This window comes from Budorcas taxicolor, chromosome 1 (genome assembly GCF_023091745.1).
Source record: "Budorcas taxicolor isolate Tak-1 chromosome 1, Takin1.1, whole genome shotgun sequence".
Lineage (NCBI taxonomy): Eukaryota > Metazoa > Chordata > Mammalia > Artiodactyla > Bovidae > Budorcas > Budorcas taxicolor.
In genome coordinates this window covers 110,711,796-110,738,777 of record NC_068910.1, presented here as the reverse complement: position 1 = coordinate 110,738,777, position 26,982 = coordinate 110,711,796, and the positions used below count along the sequence as shown (strand labels likewise).

General features: G+C 38.5%; 1 protein-coding gene across 1 annotated transcript; it reads left to right on the top strand.

Annotated features, from left to right (window-relative positions):
* The first annotated feature begins 102 nt into the window (after positions 1-102).
* Positions 103-26,982, top strand: ZBTB11 (zinc finger and BTB domain containing 11). The gene is made up of 11 exons (XM_052636039.1): positions 103-571; positions 7,708-7,943; positions 8,761-8,992; positions 16,388-17,223; positions 17,421-17,600; positions 20,320-20,565; positions 22,086-22,230; positions 22,911-23,028; positions 25,443-25,601; positions 25,724-25,899; positions 26,465-26,982. Exons 1-11 carry the CDS (start codon positions 262-264, stop codon positions 26,980-26,982), a joined length of 3,156 nt encoding a protein of 1,051 aa, XP_052491999.1. The 5' UTR covers positions 103-261.

Here is a 26,982-nt window from a genome sequence, read left to right as displayed (position 1 = left end):
CCTTGATTTGCGTCACTTCCGGTGGTGCAGCAGCCATTTTGTCAGTCGCCAGCGGATACCGCGCGCTGGAGAAGTGCAGTTCCTCCTGGTTACCAACTCGTCCGTTCTCCCTCTGCGCTGCGGCCGCCGTCGAAGAGCACTCCCTGTAGACACAACTGGTCCTTCCCATAGTACCGCCGCTGCTGTTGCATCCGCCCGGAGCTAGTGCGCTGTCTTCCTTCCCTGCCACTGACAGGCGCCTTCAGGGAGCCGCCGTCAGCGATGTCAAGCGAAGAAAGCTACCAGGCCATCCTGCGCTACCTGACGAACGAGTGCGAGCCGTACGCGCCAGGCACCGAGGGCAATGTCAAGCGTAAAATCCGCAAGGCGGCCGCTTGCTACGTGGTGCGGGACGGGACCTTGTACTACCAGCGGCGGCAACGGCACCGCAAGACGTTCGCCGAGTTGGAGGTGGTGCTGCAGCCCGAGCGGCGCCGGGGGCTCATCGAGGCTGCGCACCTGGGCCCGGGCGGCACTCACCACACCCAGCATCAGACCTGGCACGACTTGTCCAAGACGTATTGGTGGCGAGGTACGACCTCGCCCGCGGCGAGAGGGAGGGCGGGCTGGCGGCTCGGTCCCAGGCAAGGCCCGCAGGCAAAGGCAGGCCCGTCTGTGCATCCGCGAGTGTGAGGTTCCCCGCAGACTCCCCCCGGACTCCACTGACCGTTCTAGCCTAACCTGTGCCCGGCGGCAAAGCGCCTGCCAGGCATACCCCAGAGGGTGGGGGACACGAAAGGAGCCGCACTTCCCACAGGAAGGAGGCCGGGGAAGCTGGGGGCGGGCCCTGGCCTGGGGTGGGGCGAAGGGGGCTTCCCCGGGGGCCGGACCAGCCGCGGGGAGGGGCCGGGACGCGCGGGCTGCCTTGGGCCCGCCTCCTTCGGCCGCGCGGGATGAGGCGGCTCCTTCTTAGCGGAAGCTTCTGGGCGGCGGTTGCGGATGCTGCGCGCTAAACTCTTGTTTACGCTGATGGTTTGGGGGTAGCAGGGTCAGCCCCTAGCCCAGCCGCTTTCTGCGATGCCTTCCCCTAGCTTGTCGGCCAGTGAACTTGAGGTTTTGCGGACCTACTTATCAGGGTTCATGATTGTGCTGCGGCATGAATAAGGAATCATGCAATTTTGTGCAGCAGTGATTTTGAGTGACTGTGGAGCCAATCATTTGAGCCTAGTTTTTAGGATAGGAATGTAATAGATGCTCTCAATTCTGGATATTTTAATGTCCTCCTTTTTGATATTGTGAAGAGCGCTTTGGAAACTGAGGCACTACGTCAACCCAGAAAAGATGTGGTTTCTGTGATTGTTCTGGTCCGGGGGAGTGTGGCTCTAGAGTTTAATTCCTTGGGAGCCAGATTAGGGAAGGAGAGAAAGGACCCTTGGTTGGTTGTTTTTTTTTTTTTTACCTCCCTCTACAAAAAGTTGATGAGTATCCAGACTGTTCGGTTATAATTAATAAAAGTTTGCAGGCCTATAGAAGAGATTTTGTTAGGAAGGATTCCGTATGGCTCTACAGAAATTAACGGTAACTTAGCTGTGAGTTAGGAAGTTCGACTACAGAATAGTTTCTCGAAGTTCTTTTCAGTTTATGACATTTGTTGAATATTTCGTTTTGCTGCTTTCGTGTTTTCAAAAACAGTCCAGCTCTGTATTCTAAAATGCTTTCCCTTAATTTATATTACATTTTAAACCAATATGTAAATTGAGTTCCTGTAAAGAGACACAACTGTGAAGGAATAATACGAAGTAAATGCTGCAGTTTGTTAAGATTGATTTATTTAGAGATAAAACAAACGTCTCAGGTTTAATGTTTTATGGCATGTTAACATAATTATAGCTGAAGAAAAACAGGTCAAGTTTTTACATGCAAGTATAGTGCTGAGCACTTATTTTCACATATTTGTGTATATGTGTTCAGTCGTGTCCGACTCGTTGTGACCCCATGGACTGTAGCCCGCTAGGCTGCTCTGTCCATGCAATTTTTCAGGCAAGATTTCTGGAGTGGGTTGCCATTCCCTTTTTCCAGGGGATCCTCCCAACCCAGAGATCCAGCCGGTGCTTCTTGCCTCTCCTGCGCTGGCAGGCGGATTCTTTACTTTTGCGCCACCTGGGAAGCCCTGTCACATATTTAAGCTTCATCAAACCATGTAAATTGGAAACATTTATGTTTCTATATTGCAGATGGGAAAAAAGCACCAGGAGCTGACCTTTGGGATTTCAGACTTTTCTTTAATTATATGGTGCTAAATGAGGTTAATGTTCAGAATTTTCTTTCCCTAAATTGATTATCTGTGAGTGATAACTAATCCAGTATTTTGGTTTTTTCAGTATGCAGTGTCTTAAAAGACAAAAACTCCTGAGACTGTGTTTATGTTCGTCTTTTTAAAATAAGAAATACATTGTAGGTTGTGTAGAATTTTGAAGTCCTTTAAATGTCCAGACAGCTGTTCTCTTAAGTTTTGTAGTAAACCGCAGAACTCAGAGGCTCTGAGATCCTTTAAGAGAATCCCCAAAGTCAAAATTATATTCATAATACTAAGGCACCATTTTCCTTTTCACTCATTGTCTCAGGAGTATACAGTGGAGTTTATCACATGTGCTATATGGCATTATATTGAATGCATATATGATCGTGTCTTTTGTTAAATGACACATTAAAAAAACAGGCAAAACTGTAAAGTAGCACTGCTTTTCTCACTAGTTTTTCTTATGTTTTGGTAAGTAGTATTTTTTGTATAAGTGCTATTTTTGTTAACATGTAGTGAGTTTATCATACTATTTTATCTCATTGGTTTTTTCTTAATTTAAGATGAGAATTCATAGTCAATAAGTATCAGAAGAGTTTGCTCTCGATTATTAGCTCTTCATTTTGATGTTTATTACATGAACACTTTGCTTATTTGTTTACTATAAATCTATTAAAATGAACAACACTAGGGACTTCCATGATAGTCCAGTGGTTCCTTGGTTAGGGAACTAAGATCCAGCATGCCCCTCAGGGCAGCTAAAAAGAAAAAAGAAACTAACAAAACTATATATAGAGAAAAATAAACGTCCTTAGGGAGAAGGAAATGGCAACCCACTCCAGTGTTCTTGCCTGGAGAATCCCAGGGATGGGGGAGCCTGGTGGGCTGCTGTCTGTGGGGTCACACAGAGTCGGACACGACTGCAGTGACTTAGCAAACGTCCTTAGACCTGGAACTGATATTGATAAAACAAACACTTTTAATTATTAGTTTTTAATGTGTCATACACTGCAAATGGACTTTCAGACTTATATATTCAAAGTTCTGTAGACTATCTGGGAGCTAATAAGATTTGATCGATATAGATGCCAAGAAGAAAACTATTTCACAATCAAGGATAGTTTACTGGAATTCATTAATTATCCTGCTTTTTCCAGAATGCTGCCCTCATAAACACTGCCATTATATCCTGGTACTCGGGCCAGTTTGTAGCAACTTCACTTGTTTGAGCACAGTGAAAAACTCTCAGTGTCTAATGTTGACATATAGCAAATTAATTTAAGAATGTAAAATGTTAATAGATATAATTCTCACCCCCTTATTTTATCCTGTAGTGTAATTGCATGCTGGAGTTTCAAAATAAGTGACTCCCCTGCCTCCGTCAAATGCTGACTCATGGGGATCTACAGTTAATGCAGAATGTGAAGAAAAAAATTGAATTAGTAGGAAAAAAGATTAAGCTACCAAAATCATGTAATAGGTTAAATTAGCCATAGGCAGAGCTTCCTACCCAAAGAACTGACTTGTTCTATGGGGATAAATCAATGCTGCCGTTATCTAATTTAGAAAAAGAGGGTGTAATCCTTGAAAACCCATCAAGAACTGGCTCTAGGTAAATACAGCTGTAACTATTTTGTAACTTTGAAGAAAACAACCAAAGGAACCTGAGTGACTAATACAGGAAGTAGCTAGAAATAGGAGCCAGTACTCTGGGCCTCACCACTGATGGGGAGGGGAGAGGTTCTTGAACTGTTGACAGGAGCAAATTGTTCATTCTGGTAGATCTCTAGAAAAGTGGTTCTCGACCCTGTACAGTTTCGCCTTCCAAAGAACATCTGTGTCCAGAAACTTTTGGTTGTGGTAGCTGGTGGTGGTGTTTGTGGGGGTGGCTGTTGACTGACCTCTGGTTGGGTAGAGGCAGGGATGCTCCTGAACATTTCACAGTGTGCAGAACAGGCCAGCCTGCTTACCTCTCCCTGCCCCGCAGCAAGAAGCATCTAGCCTAAAATGTCTACACTGTTGAGATTGAGGACCCCTGCCCTAGAATGAGAAACTGTTCTTCAGGTTGTTTTGTCAGAGGCCATTTACCCACTGGTCTCAGTAAAGAACCTCTTAATGCTAATCTGGTATTTTATGTAGACATTTTCAAGGTACCAGAAAAGTTGACCTTTGAGCATTTTCTAACACTTATGTAGTAGTAGTAGTTACCTTATATCAGATACTGTTCAAAGTGACTTAGAAATATTAATATTTTATCACTGTGACATTCTGTGAGGTAAGTGCTCTTATCCCCATTTTACAGATGATGATAACACACAGGCACAGAGAGGTTAGTAACTTGGACCATGGTCACAAAGCCGGTCAGTGGATTCTAGTTTTCCTGCATTAAGTAGTTTTCTACCCCTTGTTGTAATTACCCAGTCTCAAAATGAAAATACTCACTCAAATATGTTGATGTCTCTTCAGTGATTAATTTGAGTCAGATTCTTTCAGCTTAATCAGCTCTAGGCAAGCTCTAGAGATCAAGTTCCTGAATCTGTAAAGCTGGATTTGAAATGATCCCATCAGAACACCAACACTTGAGTTAAAGGACCTGTGAAACAGGATGATTTCTTTGGAAATTGACCCACTCTAATACAGTAATTAATCATTTTGTGTGTGTGTGCAACTTTTCCTTGTATTTTTCATTCTTCTTTAAATTTTGTTTTGGCTGCACTGGGTCTTCCTTGCGGTATGTGGGCTCTCTAGTTGTGGAGCGCAGTCATAGTTCCCTGGCAGCTTGTGGAATCTCAGTTCCACAGCCAGGGATCTAACCTGATGCCCCTTCTTTGGAAGACAGATTCTCAACCACCAGACCACCAGGGAAGCCCCAGTAGTTTTCATTTCGTTCATATGCTTTCTCTGTAATTTCTCCAGTGGTTTGAACTCAACTGGTTTTAGTTTGATTAATATTAATAAAATGTCTGCTGTATGCAGAATATGCTGAACTGTATAGCATTGTAAAATTTTTTAGAAATACAACCAAAGTTAATTAGAGAGAGCTATTTCTTCTTGTCATCTTTATTATGGACTTGGAAATTTCCAGAGCAGCTCTTTATTTACTAAGTATGGTTCTTACTTAGAAATATATATATGTATATATATATTCTCTTATCTATTTCCTCTCCAACTCACATACCCATGTGTTTTTTTACCAGTTTAAGCATTTGTAAGTGTACAGTTGAGTGACATTAAATGCACACTGTTCACATTGTTGTACAGCCATCATAGCCACTCATCTTCAGAAATGTTTCATTTCAACTTGTTTATTATCAATCTGTTAAAACTTGCTTGCTATATCTAATATAGGTGTAGACTTACTGTTGACTTTAATTAATATTTTCAGAAACTAGAATATAACCTCTATTCCTCTCTTACCTGTGCACATATAAACACCTTTCTTATAAAAGTTGTATTTAACGCTAATATTTCTTGCTATATTCTGGGTGAGGGGTGGTGAACAAATAAATTGGGCAGATTTCTATGTTAACAGGTTACTGTAGAACTCAGCTTCTAATATGATGAAATTCATTTGTATAGCTATAAAAATCAGTATAATTTTCTGAATTTATTCATCCAGTGTATACTTTTTTTTTAGTAAGTATGGGAAACATATTTACTATATTTCTCAAATACAGTTTGAGAAATTTACTCAAATACTATCTGAAAGTTGTAATTCAAGGAACTTAGTATAATTTGTCATTTTGAAACTCTTTTCAGGAATTTACAATATAAGGATTCCCTAGTGGCTCAGCTGGTAAAGAATCCACCTGCAATGCAGGAGACCTGGGTTTGATCCCTGGTTTAGGAAGATCTCCTGGAGAAGGGAAAGGCTACCCACTCCAGTATTCTGGCCTGGAGAATTCCATGGACTGTATAGTCCATGGGGTCACAAAGAGTCAGACACAACTGAGTGACTTCCACTTTTCACTTTCTGTGTCATTTTAGATAACAAGTCTTTTCATTTGCATTTTACTTGGGGATTGTGGGAGAAGTTCTGCCATAGGGATGGATAAATAGCATCCTGGCTCAATGTTTCAGGGTACATAGCATATCCTGAAAACCACATGGCTTCTCGGGGCAGACTTACGTAGTTTACTAGATGTAACTTAACTTTTAGGGCTTCATTTTTCTTGTCTGTAGAATGACAAGCAATTGGTGGTCCTCCCTTACAAGTATGATAGAGAGGGTATGTGTGCATGTAAAATATTCCTCCCTGCTTCCTTCTCCGCCCCCCGCCCCCCCTCAGCATGCTGAGTTAGAAATTGAAATTTAAAATAGGGTTTTGTGAATGGTTTGTGTATAATCAACTTTTGTTAGATTGTGTATTGTTGTTCCGTCGCTCAGTCATATCCCTCTCTTTGCAACCCCATGGACTGCAGCACGCCAGGCTTCCCTGTCCTTCACAATCTCCTGGAGCCTGCTCAAACTCATGTCCATCGAGTCAGTGATGCCATCCAACCATCTCATCCTCTGTCATCCCTTTCTCCTCCTGCCCTCGATCTTTCCCAGCATCAGGGTCTTTTCCTGAGTCGGCTGTTTGCATCAGGTGGTCAACATATTGAAGCTTCAGCCCTAGTCCTTCCAGTGAATATTCAGGGTTGATTTCCTTCAGGATTGGCCGATTTGATCTCCTTGCAGTCCAAGAAACTCTCAAGAGTCTTCTCCAACACCACAGTTCAAAGATTGTGTATACTGTTATTTAATAAAACCCTAAAATCTTTGCTTTCAGAGATGAGATTTTATACCCAAGTTTTGGTTGTGATCCTGTACAGGTTGCAGATTGGCTCCACCTGTTTTTTTTTCATCTGTAGTTCAGGCTAACGGACATTATCCCCCTGGAATGTAGCATGTTCCAGGACACATTCAAGTACCCTTGCACTTGAATGTCCTTTGAGGGGGCAAGGAGTCAAAGCTTCCGATAACAAATGACATCCATCATATCCGCTCATACTCCATTGACCAAAACATGGTCAGGGCTCATGTTCACAGAGTGGGGTGCTATTAGCATGAGGCACAGTATTACTGTTTATAAAAGTAAAAGCAGTTGAATATTGACAATTTCATATAATTCCTATTGCATAAGTGAGTTGAATCTGACGTGGAAATGGGTGGTGCTGCATAATCCTTTTATGGTGAGTAAATGCATGGTAAGAGTAAACAACAAAGCAGTCTGTCAGCATGGAAACAAGAGTGTCATTTATAACATGTCTTTGAAGAAAAAAATGCATCTTGAAGAGTTCACTCTACATACTGTATGGCCATGCGTGTGTCTGTACGCATGCACTTGAATATGCATTCGTGTACGAAGATTAAATAATGAGTGTAATCTTTAGTTTTCAAATGAGAGCAGTATCAAATTTGACTAGTTAATTTTTATTTCATTGTAGGTATATTAAAGCAAGTCAAAGATTACATTAAACAATGTAGCAAATGCCAGGAGAAACTAGATCGCTCACGTCCTATATCAGATGCTTCAGAAATGCTGGAAGAGTTGGGACTAGATCTTGAATCTGGGGAAGAAAGTAATGAATCAGAGGATGACCTGAGCAACTTTACTTCGCCTCCAACTACGGCTTCCAAGCCTGCGAAAAAGAAGCCAGTGTCCAAACATGAACTTGTGTTTGTAAGTGGAGCTTTCCATTCAGCTTTTACATCTGTAACTAGTGTTAGTATTTATAGTATTTTTTCTTGAACCTCTAAAGCTGCTTTCCTGTTGGTACCTCACTGTTACATGGTACATGTGCTAAAGTGTTAGTCCTCACTTCTGTCAGACTCTTTGCCACCCCATGGACTGTAGCCCACCAGACTCCTCTGTCCATGGAATTCTCCAGGCAAGAGTACTGGAATGGCTTGCCATTCCCTCCTCCAGAAGATGTTCCAGACTCGAACGCCGGTCTCCTGCATTGCAGGCAGATTGTTTTACTATCTGAGCCACCAGGTACATGTGCTAAACGTTTGCTAATAGTGCCTCTTCCTTAATAATAAATTTTCATGTTGTTTCTTCTCCTCAGAATGTAACTTGTTGATTTGCTGTTAATTATTCCTCCCCTCGTCCTTTTAATTGGTATATTGGTACAGGTAGCCAGAATACATTTCTGGAAGCAGTCTGTGGGTCATGCAGCAAGGTAAAATTAAGCTGGCTAGGTCTTTGTCTTTTGCCTGCATTAGTGTCTTACATTATCAGATAAATTTCTGACTAATAAGAGGAGGCAGTAGGAAATGAGATGTAGGTTTTCACTGGATCAAGTAAAGTGAACATAGCAGAAGATGGTGAGTACGACATATCTTTTTATGTAAATACACAGGTAATAAAAAATACTGGACTATTCATATTAGTGGAATTTTTACAAATGAATGATGTGTTGTCTTTTAGATTTTGTTAAGGGTGAGAATACAAATGATATATAATGCAACTCTTGGTCTCCAACTTATTTTGATAGGTTGACACCAGAGGAGTGGTGAAACGTTCTTCTCCAAAACATTGTCAGGCTGTCTTAAAACAGCTGAATGAACAGAGGCTCTCTAACCAGTTCTGTGACGTTACTTTGTTAATTGAAGGAGAAGAGTACAAAGCTCATAAATCTGTTCTGTCAGCTAATAGTGAATATTTTCGAGATCTTTTTATTGAGAAAGGAGCTGTTTCCAGTCACGAGGCAGTGGTGGATCTTTCTGGTAAGAATTTTCTGATACTCTTTGTTTGTTAATAAGTACATACTGGAAGAAGGGTGTGTGTATCTTACAAACTTAGGATCTATGCTCAAGTGGAAGAAGCCCATTTATAGCACCAGACTAAGCTGAACTATAAGCTCCTTCCTTTTAGAAAGGTTTCCAAGGTAGATATAAGAAAAGCCTGTCATCTCCTACCACTGCCTGTTAGGCAAGACAGTGGTAGCACTAGTAGAATTTCTGGGATTTACATTGTTAAAACAGTTTGAGAGAAATCCGTACCAAGTAAATATATTATTTTAAAATTGACTGATTGAATCTTACATGTTGGACATAAAATTATAAAGACTTCTATATGTCTGTTGTTTTTCATTTTTTAAGATTAATAATCATCATCCATGTAGATTTGATAATCACATTGTCAGTATAGAATAATCAGAATTCCAGATGTCTTTTTTCTTTTTTTAATTATCATTATTATTGTAAATGAGTAATTTGACTTTCTTTTGGCCTCAGTAGAATTTATATATTGGCTTAGGAGTCAACAAATGAAAATTTAGGAAGCATTAAAATAGGTAACCTTATTTATACATTTTCTTATACTGTTACTTTGCTGTAACTCTTAAATAAGTGACACCACTGTGTGAACTGTCATTTCCCCTTTCTGAAGCAAAAAAGTGACTTTATTCAGGTATATAATATTCACCTAGTTAGTCACTGATCCTTTTCTATCTTACTCTGGGAAGGTAAATTCATATAATTTTTCTTAACAGTAGCTTTATGTTTAATTACTAAAAAAGATTTCTCAGGTATCCACTTTGTGCAGGGAACTGGCCAGGCTCTAGGGATACAGTGATGAACAGAAGCTTTTATGAAGCATAGAGGAGCATTACATTCTAGATTTGATATTTACTTTGGTGATTCAGAGGAGAAAATACGTCTTATTCTGGGCCATGTGAATAATAAAACTTATCACAAGTGTAGTCTTGATATATTAGCTTTGAAATTTTTTCTTTATCTTCCTTGCATCTGAAGCAGAAAGAAGATTGCTGCTCTCTTCTTTCTCAGCAGCTTACAGCAAATGAAATCTCTGCTTCCCAGATAACTGCAGCACAGCATCCTGTCATTATTTCAGGAAAATACCTCGATTATTCTTCATTCCATATGCTTATTTTTATATTTTGTTCAGCAAATAGCAATAGCAAGTGAAGTAGACATTATTAAAATCTTTGTTTGATTTTTAAATAGATTAATTGTAAGACATGTAAATATTTAAAAATGATAAAATGTACATCTGTTTTCTTGTTACCTACTTTAATATTGTTGAATACATTGTTGTTTATGCTTTCAAAAATTTCTTCCCTATTCATTCATAAAGGTACTTTCATGTATTATAGTTTCTCATTTATATTCAACTTTTAATCTGTTTGGAATTTTTTTAATGGTGTGAGATAAATATTTGATTTCAGTTTTTACCATTTTGATAACTTATCTCAGAATTTAGTGAAAACTTCCTCTACCTACCCATCCACCATGCAAATTCTCTTAAACAAATGTTCACATGATTGGTACTGATTCTGCATTTTTTTGTAGTCTGTCGGTTGTCTTCCCCGCCCCGCCCCCCCCCCCCCCCCATTATTGCTTGGTCTACCTTATCTTTATAATAATAATGGAAATCTTCACCTTTGTTATTCTGGTGAGTCTTAGTTATTCATAGCCCTTTGCTCTTTCACATAAACTTAAAGCAGCTTATCTACTTCCACAAAAGGAAGAAAAATGTACTTTGATAGGGGTTATATTGAATTAATAAAGTTTTACATTTTTCCATAAAAGTCTTACACATTAAAAAAAATAATTTCTTTATTTGGCTGTTCTGGGTCTTAGTTGTGGCATGTGGGACCATTAGTCATGTCATGTGAACACTTAGTTGGAACACGTGGGATCTAGTTTCCTCACCAGGTATCAAACCCATGTCCCCTGCATTGAGGGCATGGAGTCTCAGCCACTGGACCACCAGAGAACTCCCTTGCACATCTTTTGTTAGATTATTTTAAGGTAGTTTATACTTTTTGATACTATTATAATTTTTTAAAATTATATAATCTCTGATTTATTTTTATTAATTGTTGGTTACTAAATACAGTAGTACTGCTTAATTACCTTAGTCATTCAGACATCCACCTATAGATTCTTTGAGATTTCCCATATAAAACAAATATATTATGTGCTAATAGTAATGGTTTTGTTTCTCTCTTTCCAGTCCTTATATTTTTAACTTTTCCCCATAACTTTATAGTGCCATTTAGAACCTCAAAAAAAATAGCAGTTGAATAGAGGTGGTGATAAAGAATTCACTTATTCCCATTCTAAAGAAAAGGCGTTTTTGTTTTTTTACTGTGAAATATATTATTTGGTAAATGTTTTAAATAGATAATCCTTTACCCTCTTTAACATTAAGGAAATCCCCTCTGAAATAAATGTGGACTTAGCACTTTACTTTTTCTGTGTCTGTTGAGACCATCTTTATTTTTTCATTCTGTTAATGTGGGAGATTTTACATCGGATTACTAATGTTAACCCAGTTTTTCATTCCTGAAATAAATTCACTTTAGTCATAACATATCATATTTTGTACAAACTGCTAAGAATGGTTTGTACAAACTGGTTTAGAGTACTAACGTTAGACTGTTTGTATCTGTACTTAGGAGTAATTTTTCTTTTTCACAGTTTGTCGTGTCAGCTTAATCTTATAAACTGTGTGTTCCTTCCAATTTTTTACATTCACTGAAGTAGTTATGATTAAATTAGATTTATCTCTTGAATATTTGGTAGAATCATGGCTCAAATTGACTGGGCCTGTAGTAGACTTTTGGGCAAGATTTCTAGCTACTGATTTTGACACGTTTAATAGTTAGGAAATTATTCTATAGATTTTCTATTTCATCTTGAGTAATTTATAGAAGGTTGTGTATTTGCCATGATATGTCTCTTTCATCTAAATTTTCAAATTTATTGGCACAATTTTTTTTTTTTGGGCCATGCTGTGCAGCCTGAAGGATCTTAGTTCTGGGACCAGGGATGAAACCCAGGCCCTCCACAGTGAAAGCTCAGAGTCCCAACCGCTGGACTCCCAAGGAATTCTGGCACAAAAAAACAATTTTTTGTGCGGAAGAAATTCAGCAAGAGGCAAAGTGATAGGCAAAAAATAGATTTATTAGTGTAGGATGTTTGTAAGAGATGCCAGCTATCAGGCAAGGAAGCTCTGCCCCAGCATAGAATTTTTTTATATCCTTTTATAAATGCTTCTAATGACTGTAGATATCTCTTTCATTCCTTGTGCATTTTCTCTCATTGCAAAAATTTTTTTTACTAAAGTTTTACTGGCTTAAAAAAAAAAAAAGCTGGGAAACTACAACTTGCATGCCAAATCTTGGCCCACTGACCACTTTTGTAAATAAAGTTTTATTGAGACAACCACACCCATTCATTTGCATATTGTCTGTGGCTGCTTTTGAACTTACAGAGGTGGAATTGAATAGTTGCTAGAAAAACCAGTGGTCCACAGAACCTAAAATATTTGCTTATCTGGCTGTTTACAGGAAAACTTTCTTTACCCTTTGGCCAAAACATAGTTTTTAAATGTTAAAAACCTAACTTTTATGCAAATACTATAGTTCAAGGTCTTATATAATTAATTGCAGAAACCAGTATGATGTTAAAACTGCTTCTTATAGAATTGCCAAGAATTGTATATGTTGTCTTTCAACCAGAGAAATGACTTTGCTCGAAATGAATTTGCTGATGGATGAAAAACTGGTTAATATCCTATAGAGAAATAAACCAATAAAATTTTGGAGTTACCTATCCAACCCTGACAGAAATAACTTCTTATTCTTTTATAATTCATTTGCGCTTGCTATTGCTTTTCTGTAAGTTAATTTTTACAGAGTTGTAAAATAGTCTAGTCAGTAGCAATCAATGGTGTTTGCTCAGCACTGCTCTTAAAGAATACTTGACTCCAAAGATATACAGTACAGGGAATAACTACAAGCAGAAGTATAACCTTTAAAAATTGTGGGACACTGTTGTACCCCTGAAACATATAATATTGTATGTCTGCTGTACTTCGGTAAACAAAAGCCCAGTAATCCTTTTTACCTATTAACCAAATTTTTTAAATTGAAATATAGTTGATTACAATGTTGTAGAGCATTACATTAATTTCTGCTGTACAGCAAAGTGATTCTGTTTTATATATATATTCTTTTTAAATATTCTTTTCCTTTATGGTTTATCACTGCATAGTGAGTTTCTTGTGCTATACAGGACCTTGCTATTACCAATCCTGTTATATAGTAGTTTTCATACGCTAACCCCAAACTCCCCCCCAGTCCTCCTCCACTCCCCTTTACCATTGGCAACAAGTCTGTTCTCTGTGTGTCCATTTCTGTTTTGTAGGTAAGTTCATTTGTGTCATATTTTAGATTCCAGGTGTATGTGATACCATATAGGATTTGTCTTTCTCGCTCTGATTTCACTTAGTATGATAATTGCTAGGACCATCCATGTAGCTGCAATTAATGGCTGAGCAATATTTTATTGTACCACATCTTCTTCATGCATTAATCTGTCAGTGGACAGTTAGATTGTTTCCATGCCTTAGCTATTGTAAATAATGCTGCTGTGAATATAGAGGTGCATGTATCTTTTTGAATTATAGTTTTGTCTGGAGATATGCCCAGGAGTGAGAATGATGGAGATCATATGGCGACTGTGTTAATAATTTTTGGGGGACCCTCCATATTGTTTTCCACAGTGGCAGTGTTGAATGTCTTTTCATATGCCTATTGGCGATCAGTATGTCTTCTTTGGAGAAATGTCTTATTTAGTTCTTCTGTCCACTTTTTGATTGGGTTGTTTGTTTTGTTGATGTTGTTGTATGAGCTGTGTGTGTTTTGAAGATTAAACTGTTGTTGATCACATTGTTTGCTCCCATTCCATAGATTACCTTTCCTTTTTGTTTGTGGTTTCCTTTGCTGTGCAAAAGTTTGTAAGTTTGATGAGGTCCCATTTGTTTATTTTTGCTTTTACGTCTATTGCCTGGAGAGATTGACCTAAGAAAAAAAACCTTGGTATGATTTATGTCAAGAAATGTTTTGCTGATGGTCTCTTTTAGGATTTTTATGGTGTCATGTCTTATATTTAAGTCTTTAAGTTTGAGTTTATTTTTGTGTATCATGTGAAGGAGCGTTCAGATTTCATTGATTTATGTGTAGCTTTCCAACATGCCCAATCCCTTTGTTGAAGAGACTTCTTCCTATTGCATATTCTTGGCTCCTTTGTTGAAGATTAATCGACTCTAGGTTTATGGGTTTATTTGGGGCTCTCTGTTCTGTTCCATTGATCCATATGTTTGTTTTTGTGCCAGTACCAAACTATTTTAATTGCTGTAGCATCGTATTTATTGTCTGAAGCCTCCCTCCTGCTTTGTTTTTTTTACTCAGGATTGCTTTGGCTATTCTGGATCTTCTATGGTTCCCTATAAATTGTAGGTTTATTTGTTCTAGTACTGTGAAAAATGTCATGAGTAATTTAATAGGGATCGCATTTAATCTGTAGATTTCTTTTGGTAGTATGATCATTTTAACAGTATTCTTCCATGCTCCTGGATTGACTTCAACTTAGAAATTAAAAAGGTACTAGGTAAAAGACCAAAGTGCATTTTTCTTTAAGAAATACTCTTTCTTACTTCAAGCTTATTAACTTAATTTCATAATTTGTAGCAGTATTAATATGGCTTCAACCAACTTAATTGTCAGCTTTCCTAGGAATGACAGATTAGCGATGTTAGTCATGTTGATGTGATGTTTCCCCAACTTTCAACCTGACTCCTAGTACATCTCATAGGTTAAGGCTTCCTTGTATGCTTGTTACTTGCTTATCCCTTATTTGCCTATGTAAAAGGACCACATTTTATGTATCTTCAGTCAAAACTGAAAATACTGCAAACATGAGTTTTTAAAAGGTTGCTTTGGCCCTCTGTCATTTTTAATAAAAGATCTCTTAAGATAAATTATTACATATAAGAAAAGCAAGGCACAGTAAAGTGTGTAAATCGATACCTGTTGTAAGAAGAGACAGAAGAGTATTTATTGGGCTGTATAAAGAGACTCTTAAAAAGCTGTATAAACTGTTAATTCATTTTGGTTATGGAGATGGAATTGGACTTACGACCATGTAATCTTCTAATTTCTGAATCATGGGAATATTAACAATGGTCTTTGAATGTGAAGTACTGAGAACTTAGAATGGAACTGATCTTATTTTCTCACATAAAATGGGAACCTCATGCCCGCTGCTGCTGCTGCTGCTGCTGCTAAGTCGCTTCAGTCGTGTCCGACTCTGTGCGACCCCAGAGACAGTAGCCCACCAGGCTCCCCTGTCCCTGGGATTCTCCAGGCAAGAACACTGGAGTGGGTTGCCATTTCCTTCTCCAGTGCATCAAAGTGAAAAGTGAAAGTGAAGTTGCTCAGTCATGTTTGACTCTTCATGACCCCATGGACTGCAGCCTACCAGGCTGCTCCGTCCATGGGATTTTCCAGGCAAGAGTACTGGAGTGGGGTGCCATTGCCTTCTCCAATGCCTGGTGTGTAATAATTTGTCTTACTTCTTAGACCAAAGATAAGCAAACTATAGCCAGAAGGGCAGTCCTCCCTTCTTTTCCTCCATAAAGTTATATTGCGACATAGCCACACTCCTTTACATACATGTTACAATACGTGGTTTTTCTTTCCAGCTACAGTGGCAGAATTAAGTAGTTGAAACAGATGCCTTATTGCCTGCAGTATTTATTATCTGATTCTTGACAGAAAAATTTTGCCAACCCTCTGCTATAGACCTTGTTTTAAAATTTTTAGTAATAGAACACTTTGTTCACAATCAAATTTTTATATGAGCTTCTGTTTTGAAATGCACAGCTGTGTTTACTGCAGTGAGGTTAGGGGACGGGTTGGTTGGACCCTGCCTACTCACCTGCCTCCCTCTCTTTTTGTACCCTCCGTTCTCCAGCAGCTGTTTCTTGAGGGGAATTTGAGGAACCCCCGGGGTTCTAAGGAGTACAGTTTGAAAATGACTGCCTTACAACAACTCTTTGAGGTAGTAAGTGTGATATTATTTTCTATTTTAGGTATTGAGAGACACAACTCATGGAAGTGAGTTAGTCAAGGCTTAATAAGCAACCAGAGCTCAAAACAATTCCAGAGTGTTTTAATTTCAGAATAAATGGTTATATTTGCCTTTATATTATATTTTATATTGTCATGAAGATACATTAGTTGTTTTCACAAGGTGTTTTAGTGGTGATTTGACTTTTTTGTCTTTCATCTTCCTTGTTTCGCATAGGTTTTTGTAAGGCTAGTTTCCTTCCTTTACTGGAATTTGCCTATACTTCTGTGCTAAGTTTTGACTTCTGTAGCATGGCTGATGTAGCCATCTTGGCTCGTCATCTTTTTATGTCAGAAGTTTTAGAAATCTGTGAAAGTGTGCATAAACTAATGGAAGAGAAGCAGCTAACAGTGTATAAGAAGGGTGAAGTACAAACAGTTGCATCTACACAGGACTTACAAGAACAAAGTGGAGGTACAGCACCTCCCGTGGCTAACACAGGAACCACAACAACTTTATCCACTGAACTTGGGGACTGTGAGATCGTGCTACTGATGAATGGAGAATTGCCAGAGCAGAATGGAGAGCTAGGACAACAACCCGAGCCCCGCGTTTCTTCACAGGCTGAAGCCACCGCGTCGCCTGTGGGCTGTGTAACTGATTCCCAACCTGAAATGGAGTCTGTTGATTTAGTAACAAAAAACAACCAGACAGAACTGGGAAATTTAAACAGCAGAGAAGATAGAACAGTTTCTAGTACTCATCCTAAGCCTTCACAAGAGAATGTTATCAGTAGCTCTCCAGGAAACACTGATACAGGAAATAATACAGCAGCTGAGGACATCTGTGCTGAAGACATTTCAGAGCATAGGCAGGACCTTGACCCGTCCTCAAAAGATGAGGAAAATCTAGCTGAACCGACAGCACTGATGGACCATAGCCCCGACGATGATACTTACAGAAGCAGACTTCGGCAGCGTTCTGTTAATGAAGGAGGATATATCCGACTACACAAAGGAATGGAGAAGAAGCTGCAGAAACGGAAAGCCATTCCCAAGTCAGCAGTTCAGCAGGTATGATGAAGAAAGGGTTCACCTTTGTAGTTTTAGTTGAAAGCATTCTATTGATAAATTTATGGTGAAAAATATTTTGAGGAGGAGGGGAGTGGGTGCAGGAAAGCGATTTAATGTTTTAAATACCAATGTTATTAATAAGGTAATGTGAATTTGAGATAGTTAAATTTGGAGTGTGTTTTCTGTTCCTTAATCAGGTGGCTCAGAAATTAGTTCAAAGAGGAAAAAAGATGAAACAGCCGAAAAGAGATGCTCAGGAAAATACAGAAGAAGAAGCATCCCATAAATGTGGGGAATGTGGAATGGTTTTTCAGAGACGATATGCTCTTATAAAGCACATACTGAAACATGAAAGAGCTAGAGACTACAAGTGTCCAGTAAGTATCTGGAAGGCTAAATATAGACGGCTCGAACTCCTTCATAAATAGAGTCCAGTTTACTGCTTTGCTATTATGCTACCATTTGTGTTCTCCTCCTCCCTTATATTGCTGTCATAGTTATCTGCTGATTGATACATGGCGTGTTCTTGTCAAAAAGTGTTCAATAACTTACCTCTGCTTCTTCCATAGAAAGATGACCGTACAATGATCTTTTTAGAAAGTTCATAGAGAGGCAAAAAGAACAGGAGACCATAGCAACTAAATTCCGGCCTCTGATACATAAATGTAGTCTTTTTTTTATTTTTAAACTGTACCACATAGCACTCGAATCCTAGTTCCCTGACCAGGGATCAGACCTATGCTCCGTGGAAGTGTGGGGTCTTAACCACGGGGCTGCCAGGGAAGTCCCTCTATGGAGTCATTGAGTCAGTAAATGTGAAAGGGCCATTCCCAGCCTTTCAGCATGGAAAGCTAAGAACCAATCCAAATTGTATTGCAGAACTACCAGGAGGTTCAGGAATTAATGATACTAGTGACCTTGAAAGTAGAGGTAAGGCTGATGGTTAGAAAGTCTTTTTAAGAAGCAAGTGAATCACTACCACCATGCCTTCAAAGATCCATCTTCTTCTCTCTGAAAAAGATAAAACCACAGCTGCTCTAGAGAACACTGTGGATACGAGGGTGAATGTATCAGTGCGGTATACCCAACAAGGGAGAGTAGAAGCTTCTATACTATAGAATATTGAAAGTGCTCTTTCCCTACTCCAGTCCTGGAATGTTAACAGCCAAACCCTTAACCTTAAAATAGAAAGATTTCTTAGAGATGAGAAATCTGAAGCCCAGTTAAGAAAAAGACCTAAAGATACCACTCACTAAAGCCAGGGGTTGACTGTTTACGTCCCTACTTACACACAAGTTCCAATTAGTTGTGTTTTTTTCCCCCCAATTAGTTTTTAAATGTCTTACTCTGAAATGTGAATAAATATCAGGTATACAGACTCCTGACAAATATTTCAAGCAAAAAGCAGCTTTGAGGAATTTAAGACTATGCAGTTAGAAGAAAACTAAAAAAAAAAAAATGCACATAAAACCCAAAACACAAGTATGATTTATATTAGCTCTAATGTCCAAGTAATTCTAAACAGCATGGAGAGAAAGAATTAATGCAATGAAAAAAACATTTTAGAACTCGAGCATAGAAGTTTCCTTGTTAAAAGGGCATGTCAGATGTTCAGAATCATGGTTTAAAATAATTCTTTACCAAATGCATTATGAAAGTTCTGAATCAGGGGACAAAGAAAATCTTACAAATTGGAAGAGAGAAAGGAAAAGGGTTCGAATAGTTTCAGACATTTCAGTAGCAACAGTGGAAGCTAGAAGATAAAGGGACAATATCTTTAATATTATAAAAGGAAATGATTTCTAACTTGAAGTCAATAGTCGGACTATATTTGCGATGGTATAGTAAGAACAGTTTCAAGACTTGCAAGGTCTGCAGAGTTTTACCCCCTAAATTCCCTTTCTCAGAAAGCTGTTGGTAGAGGTATTCCACCAAAATGATCAAGACATGGGAAGTGGAAAACATGGGGTCCAATCTGTGAAACAGTTGCACCAGTTTGGAACACAGCATAGTGCTTTGATGGAGATATCCCACAAGGTGATGTGTTTAAACCTTCTCTCAGCCAACAATTGAGGCAAGGTTTGACAACAGATTAGCAGTAAATACAAAGAGAAGTAAAAGGGAAAGCAAAAGGAAAGGGAAGAAAATCATACTGTACTATATTGTCCAGCTGTAATGACATGTACATCATCCAAATAATGTAAGCACTGAAATTGATCTCACCAAAATGATGATAAAGCTGTCTTGAGCAAGTATGGTAATGAAAGGAACTGTGTATGTGTAGAGAGTGAAAGGTGAAGGAGAGACTCACCTCCTATTGTTCATATTACTCAGAATCACAGAGATGATCATTGAGAAAGTGTCAAAAAAGTAGAAGTAGTGGACCAACAGGCCAGTTTTATTCATTTTAAAAAACGTCTTATGGATCGTGACTGTGTATAGCATTGATTTTAAAATAAAGAGCAGAAGCTTTCAGGAATACTCAGCAAGTACAGGATAAAGCTCAAGGACTGGACCTTCCTTGCTGTCCAGTGGCGAAGATTCCACACGCCCAGTGCATGGGGCCAGGTGCAACCCCAGGTGGGGGAACTAGATCTCACATGCCACAGCAAAGACCGAAAATCCTGTCTGTCACAGCTGAGACCCAGCGCAGGCAAATAAATGAAACATAAAAAACAAACACAATGTAAAAATTAAAAGCAAACAAGTCCCAAGGACTATCACAGTTTTATCCTCCCACTTTTTCAAGCCCCTGTTGTTGCTCCGCCTAACAGCTGTTAGTATGCATATAATGATAGTGTGCTTCCTTTTGTCTGAGGCTTTTCCTTACTCTGATTACTCCCCCTTCTTAAATATTTCACCTGTTTACATATAAATCCTTTTTCTGTGGTTAGATTATAAACCCCTGCAGAGTAGAGACTGGGTCTGTCCCTTTTATCTGTATAATCTGGTACCTGGTATACTGTTGTCTTTTATATAGTTTATGTGTTTATGTAATTGTAACAGACAATGGCAAGTTGAAATATGAGTTGGGTTTTACTTAACATTTGTAATGAAAATACATTGAGGTAGAACTTAACTTACTTTTTCTTCTAGTTGTGTAAGAAACAGTTTCAGTACAGTGCCTCCTTGCGAGCCCACCTTATTCGACATACCAGGAAAGATGCACCTACTTCGTCCTCTTCCAGTTCCGCATCGAATGAGGCATCAGGGTCATCGTCTGAGAAGGGCAGAACCAAACGAGAATTTATATGTTCCATATGTGGAAGGACATTGCCTAAATTATATTCTCTTCGAATACATATGTTAAAGCACACAGGTGTAAAACCACATGCATGCCAGGTAAAATCATTATATTTGTTATTTAGCAGCAGCAGCAGCAGAATATAACTGACAATAAGACTGGTTGAATCTGGAGCCACATCACTTTAGTAAAATATCCCTTAAAGTCCATAACTTTTTCAGTTTGTTGCTTAGGTCAAGGGTGATTCCCATTTTTGCTCTTTAATTTGTTGTCTGAAGTTGTAGTTTGAAGTAAATCTATTGAGAGTGTTGAGGAGACGTGATGGAATTCAGAGTGGTACTGGGTGAGAATAACCAGCTTCTAAATCATACCTTCATGTTCGGCAGGGCCAGCCTGGCTTGGGAAGGAACCTGTGACTTAAATCTTAGCAGAAATTCTGCGTAAACTCTGTGTCCTTCTCCAAAGCTGAAGACTAAATGTCAAAGTGTGATTGCTGGTTCAGAATCCTGTGATCAGCCAGCTTTGGGCTATTTGAAACAGTGAAAAATTTCCAGCAGCACCTGTAGCCTTGCATATAAGGATGACCCACTATTTTTATTGATAGTTTCAGAGCCAGTAACATTTTTAATGTTTTTCTCTCTTGTTTTTTTAAGCTTTGTATTATATGAATAAAGAATGTCAGAGAATAGAATAAACCCTTATATACCCTTTGCCCAGCTTTAGTAGTTATCAACACATGGTCATTTGCGAGTTTTTTTTTAATTAAAAAATTTTTATTGAAATACAGTTTATTTATAATTTTGTGTTAGTTTTAGATATACAGCAAAGTTATTCAGCTATTTATCCATTCTGTTTTAGATTCTCTTCTACTCTAGGTTATTAGAGGATCCTGAGTGTAGCTTCCCATGCTACACAGTAGGTCCTTGTTGGTTATCTGTGGTTAGTTGTGTTTCATATGACTGTCACTCACTGCCTTCGTACCCCTTCCCTTCAGTTATTCTGAAGCCAAGTCCTAACCATCATTGTCTTCATATATTTAAAAATTAAGTGTTACTTGGACCTCTGGTCTTCTACTGTAGCACTACTCAAGACGTGTGGCCCATGGAAGATAAGTGAAAAAATGGAGAGTAAGCATGTAGAAACTGTCATGGCAATTTGACATTGTTTGGCATCTTTATTGTGTTTAACAAAAATCCCTAATAGATTGAGGAAAGGAAAAAAAGACTGGTACTTCATCATAGAGAGTTTGAGAAGCACTGTTTTAGTTGGTATAGATGTGAATGAGTATATTGTTCTCGACTAAGCTTCCATGTCTCTTTTAATGTATATTGTTTACCAGTTTCAGAAAAGACAGTGTGAGGGCTTTTTGGTACTGTTTTGAGTTCTTCCACAGATTGCATGGTTGTAAGAAAAACAGAAGTACTTGTTAAGTATGGAATCGGGAGATAATCAGTGAGCTTAAAATCTTAGGCCCTTGTTTCAACTTAAACATTGTCATTTTGTTTATAATTTAAGGTTTTAATTTAAAATAGCATACTAGCTTCTCTATCTTCATTCTTCAGAAACAGCCCTTAACTCTTTTTCTGTTTTACTTGTTTAAATACCCATGCTCCTTTAGGTCTGTGGAAAGACTTTCATCTACAAACACGGTCTAAAATTACACCAGAGTCTCCATCAGTCACAGAAGCAGTTCCAGTGTGAACTATGTGTGAAGTCATTTGTTACCAAAAGGAGTCTTCAAGAACATATGAGTATTCACACAGGTAACGAGAAATTTATATTGACATAGTTACACATTATATACTGGTAGCTTACCTAGTGTATTGATTATGCTATAAGACTGTATATGTGCAGTTTTTTAAATTAATAAGAGTAAAGCTTAAAAGTTTTTCTTACATCTAGTTTTAGAGCTGTCTTATTTGTATAAAAGTTAAAAAAGATTTTTTTTAATTAGTTCACATGTCTGCTTCATGTCAATGTATAGCTAAATCCACCACAATATTTTAAAGTAATTATCTTCTAATTAAATTAATTTTTTTAAAAGTTAAGCAGTAAGCAGATGTAACTGTCAACAAGTATGTGGTTTATAATTTTATTAGAATTTTTAGTCCACATATATTATTTTCACGTGTTTAAAGCAGTTATGTAGAAGTGGCTGATGAAGGAAGGGTAGATAACTGCTGTAGAACTTGCATACAACTCTACACTGTTATAATCCAGATGACATGCAAGCCTCCCAAATTCTTTGGGCAGTAGTGGCCTCACTAGTACTGTATTGAGAGGAAATAGGATATTTGACATAGTTTGTTATTCTTAGAAGGTGGGTGCCAAAAGTCATAGCTTCTGTGTTCACTTGATAAAGTAGCTTCTGAAGTATGACATAACGTGTTGTTAGAAGAGCACCTGATCACTGGATTTGTGACATGCTTTTTAATTTTTATAGGAGAGTCCAAGTACCTTTGCTCAGTTTGTGGAAAGTCTTTTCATAGAGGCTCTGGGCTTAGCAAGCACCTAAAGAAACACCAACCAAAGCCTGAGGTTCGAGGCTATCATTGTACTCAGTAAGTATTTAGTATGTGAACCATTCAGTTAATTTATGTTCTTACTTAGTTCATTTGAAAGTTGTTTCAAAGGAAAATATTTGAGGTGGCTGAAGTTGATTAGATACAGTTTGATGCAGTATCACTGTTGATAATGTGTCACTTTCAAAGTTCACCTGTAATTGAACTCTGCTAAGGAAGTGGAGCTTGAATATTCATATGTAATTATATAAACATAACACACATATATGTGTATATCTGAGGTGATGGATGTGTTAACAAATGGTAGAAATCCTTTCACAATGTGCATGTGTGTGTGTATACACACATTCTGAATCATCATGTTTTACACTTAAAATACCTTACAGTTTTGTCAGTTACACCTCAGTAAAACTGGAAAAAAAAAGTTGAATCTAATAGTAAACTATTATTTTACTTTTTAAAAAATTTTACTATTTGTTTACTCTTGATTTTAATCAGTTTGCCTTTGTCTAGGTGTTCCTATTTAATATTTAGCAGTTTTATTTGCATTATAAATCTCATACCATATGAATCATTCATTTTAAATGCCTTAAAGAAATTCCTCAAATGTGCGACCTAGGGGTAGGGACTGTAGGAACGAAGGGTCCCTTGGTGCCAGGCAGAGATTCTTTATAGACAATGCTTCTGAAGAAGTACTGGACTCGTTGCTCATTTCTCTTTTTCTTCAGACTCCTTTCCTCTCCCTCTTTTTCCAGAACCTCCTGAGATCCCTTTTATAAAGTTCATATAACATTTATCATGTTAAAGTGTTCAGTTCAATGGCTCTCGGTACATTCAGTGTTGTGCAAGCATCACCACTGATTCCAGAATGCCTTCAACACTCAGCCAGGCAGTTTACAATCCTGCCTAGGTCTTCTCTTTCTGTTTGTGCAGAGTCAGCCATCGGTGAGAGCATGAAGCATTTCAGGTCTTTTCTGAGCATGTGCCAGCCCTGGGCAAATGATTTGGACTTCTAGATGCCTGGGAATATGTGAGAGTTTTTCAAAGGTCTTATTTCGTGATGTATCTCATTCTCCAGCCTTTCCTCCCAACTGCCATTCCTTGCTCCAGCAGCTGTGGCTAATACCTTCACCTTTAAATGTTTCCAACCAATCCCTCCTCTCAACTCTCCCCATCACTCCCCAAGTCCTCAGCCCTGGGGGAATTTGGCTAAATAAAAGCAAGCACTTTGAGAGGTACCAGATGGTTCAAAACAACTGCAGTTCGGTTTAAGTCCCTCTGATACGTGAACCCATAGCGAGAATGAATTCTATGTCTACTGAGCTGAGGAGCCAGGGGATGGGATCAGGATGAGTTGAAATGCCACAAAGCTCTTTTACCAGGATTCAACCATTTTTTTTCTTAATTAAATAATTACCTGGTTGCTGTCAACTTTTAATCAGTTTCCAGAGCTTCAGTAAAATTGATTCTGACCGTTTTTGCCACTTTGTCTACTGATTTTGTAGAAGGTTGGGCTTTTGGAGTTACCAACTCTGCCCGTATCTGCTGATGTCACTCTGATCAGTCTTATTTTTATTTTTTACAGATTTTTTGATGTGTACCATTTTTAAAGCCTTTTTTGAATTTGTTTCAGTATTGCTTCTGTTTTATGTTTTGGCCCTGAGGCATGTGGGATCTTAGCTCCTTGACCAGGAATCAAACCCGCAACCCCCTGCATTGGAAGGGGAGTCCCCTTACTCAGTCTTATTTTAAAAGAAAAGTAGTTTATTATGCATACCTTTATACGTGCAAATGTAAGAAAACCCAGTTTAAACTGGCTTGAATGAACTAGAAGTCTGAATGGTTTAATGTAAATTGATTTCAGATTCATTAGCACTTGATGTCTGTGAGGCTCCATGTGGATAAGACAGTGGCAGTGGTTTCAGCCTCACATCCCCTCAACTCCCAGATTGTCAAGCTGCATTTCTCATGTTCCTATAAAAGCCCTGAGGTCACTCCCATTGAATCTGGCTAAGGTATTTGGTCTTATGTGGATCAATCACAATGGCCGAGAGAATGCTGTGCTCTGATTGATTTATACCTAAGTTAGTTGCTCCATCCTTACGGGCAGGAGTAAATCCTACCCCCAACAGATGGACAGAATGGGAGAGGGTGAAAAGGGATGTAAAAAGGGCACATCCCAAGGAGTTGAGGAGACAATAGAAGATATTCACCTTTATGATAACCTTTGGGAGCTTTGCAGGATTCTTTCTAAAATGTTTCTAGTTCTCTGGAACTAAAAGAACTTAACACACTCAAGCCTTGATGCAAGATTGCAATACTAAGATTTTGTTTTGTTTTAAATTGGGATCATCTTGTAGAGTTCTAGAAACTCAGGAATATACTGAGTTCTTGGAAACTTCTTTTAAAAGAATAAGATGATCCATTTGGGTGAATGGACTTTGTTATTGCAGATGTGAGAAAAGTTTCTTTGAAGCTAGAGACCTTCGCCAACACATGAACAAACATCTTGGTGTGAAGCCATTCCAGTGCCAATTTTGTGATAAGTGCTATAGTTGGAAGAAAGACTGGTATTCCCATGTGAAATCTCATTCTGTCACTGAGCCGTACAGGTGGGTAAATCTGGGGCGAATCTGAGCTTAATTGAGATATGTATGTACTTGGATTAATTGTTAGTCCATTTGTTGGTTTGGGTGTTTAGGAAAAGATAATTTGTGTTTTTCCTCTATTTTAGGTGTAATGTATGTGGCAAAGAATTTTATGAAAAAGCATTGTTCAGAAGGCATGTAAAGAAAGCTACCCATGGAAAAAAAGGACGAGCAAAGCAAAACCTGGAACGGGTGTGTGAACAGTGTGGAAGAAAATTCACTCAGCTGAGAGAGTATAGAAGACACATGAACAACCATGGAGGTAACTATGCTTCATGCAGTTTAATCGATAGACCTTTAAATAGAGTAAAAACCAGTCCAGTAGTGATTCTTCCTTTTCCATTCCTCTGTCATCTTCCTTAATGAGAAATTAATCCCATATTATGGAAGATTTATTCAAATAATAGCAGTGATTGTGAATCTGACTACCTAATTGTTGTGTAGATACATTCCTTTCTTAGTGAGCTTAATATTCTGTATTAATATTTTTATGCTGGAATGGATTACTTGAGCTTCTGTTTTTTTATCCTAGGATTATAGGATTGCTATGAAGTTGTAAAGGGACTTTCACAGAAACTCAGAATTGTCTGAGTAACTTCTGTCTATAGGAACATCTTTAGAAAGGTTATATCCAGAATCTGCTTTATTCTAGGGGAAACCATTTGGCCCTAACTAAAAGATGGCCATAGTCAAGATAGTAAGGTTTATGGGCTACTGTACTTAAAAGCATTATTTATCAGGCAGCTGTAATAAATTTTGGTACTTGGACATCACCACAGACACACACACACACCCCTCTCTTTTCTTTTTTTTTTTTCTTTTACTAGGAGTTAAGCCATTTGAGTGCTTAACATGTGGAGTTGCTTGGGCTGATGCCCGATCTCTGAAACGCCACGTCAGAACACATACAGGTGAACGGCCTTATGTCTGTCCTGTGTGTAGTGAAGCCTACATAGATGCTAGAACACTCCGTAAACATATGACTAAATTCCACAGAGATTATGTGCCTTGCAAGATCATGCTGGAAAAAGATACCCTTCAGTTTCATAACCAGGGAACTCAAGTGGAGCATGCTGTTAGCATCTTAACAGCAGATATGCAGGAACAAGAAAACAGTGGTCCTCAAGAACTTGAAACTGTGGTAGTGACGGGAGAAACTATGGAAGCTCTTGAAGCTGTTGCAGCGACTGAAGAATGTCCATCAGTATCTACACTCTCTGACCAAAGTATTATGCAAGTGGTTAATTATGTGTTGGCACAGCAGCAAGGACAAAAGCTCTCTGAAGTCGCAGAAGCTATTCAGACTGTTGAAGTAGAGGTGGCACATATTTCAGAAACAGAATGA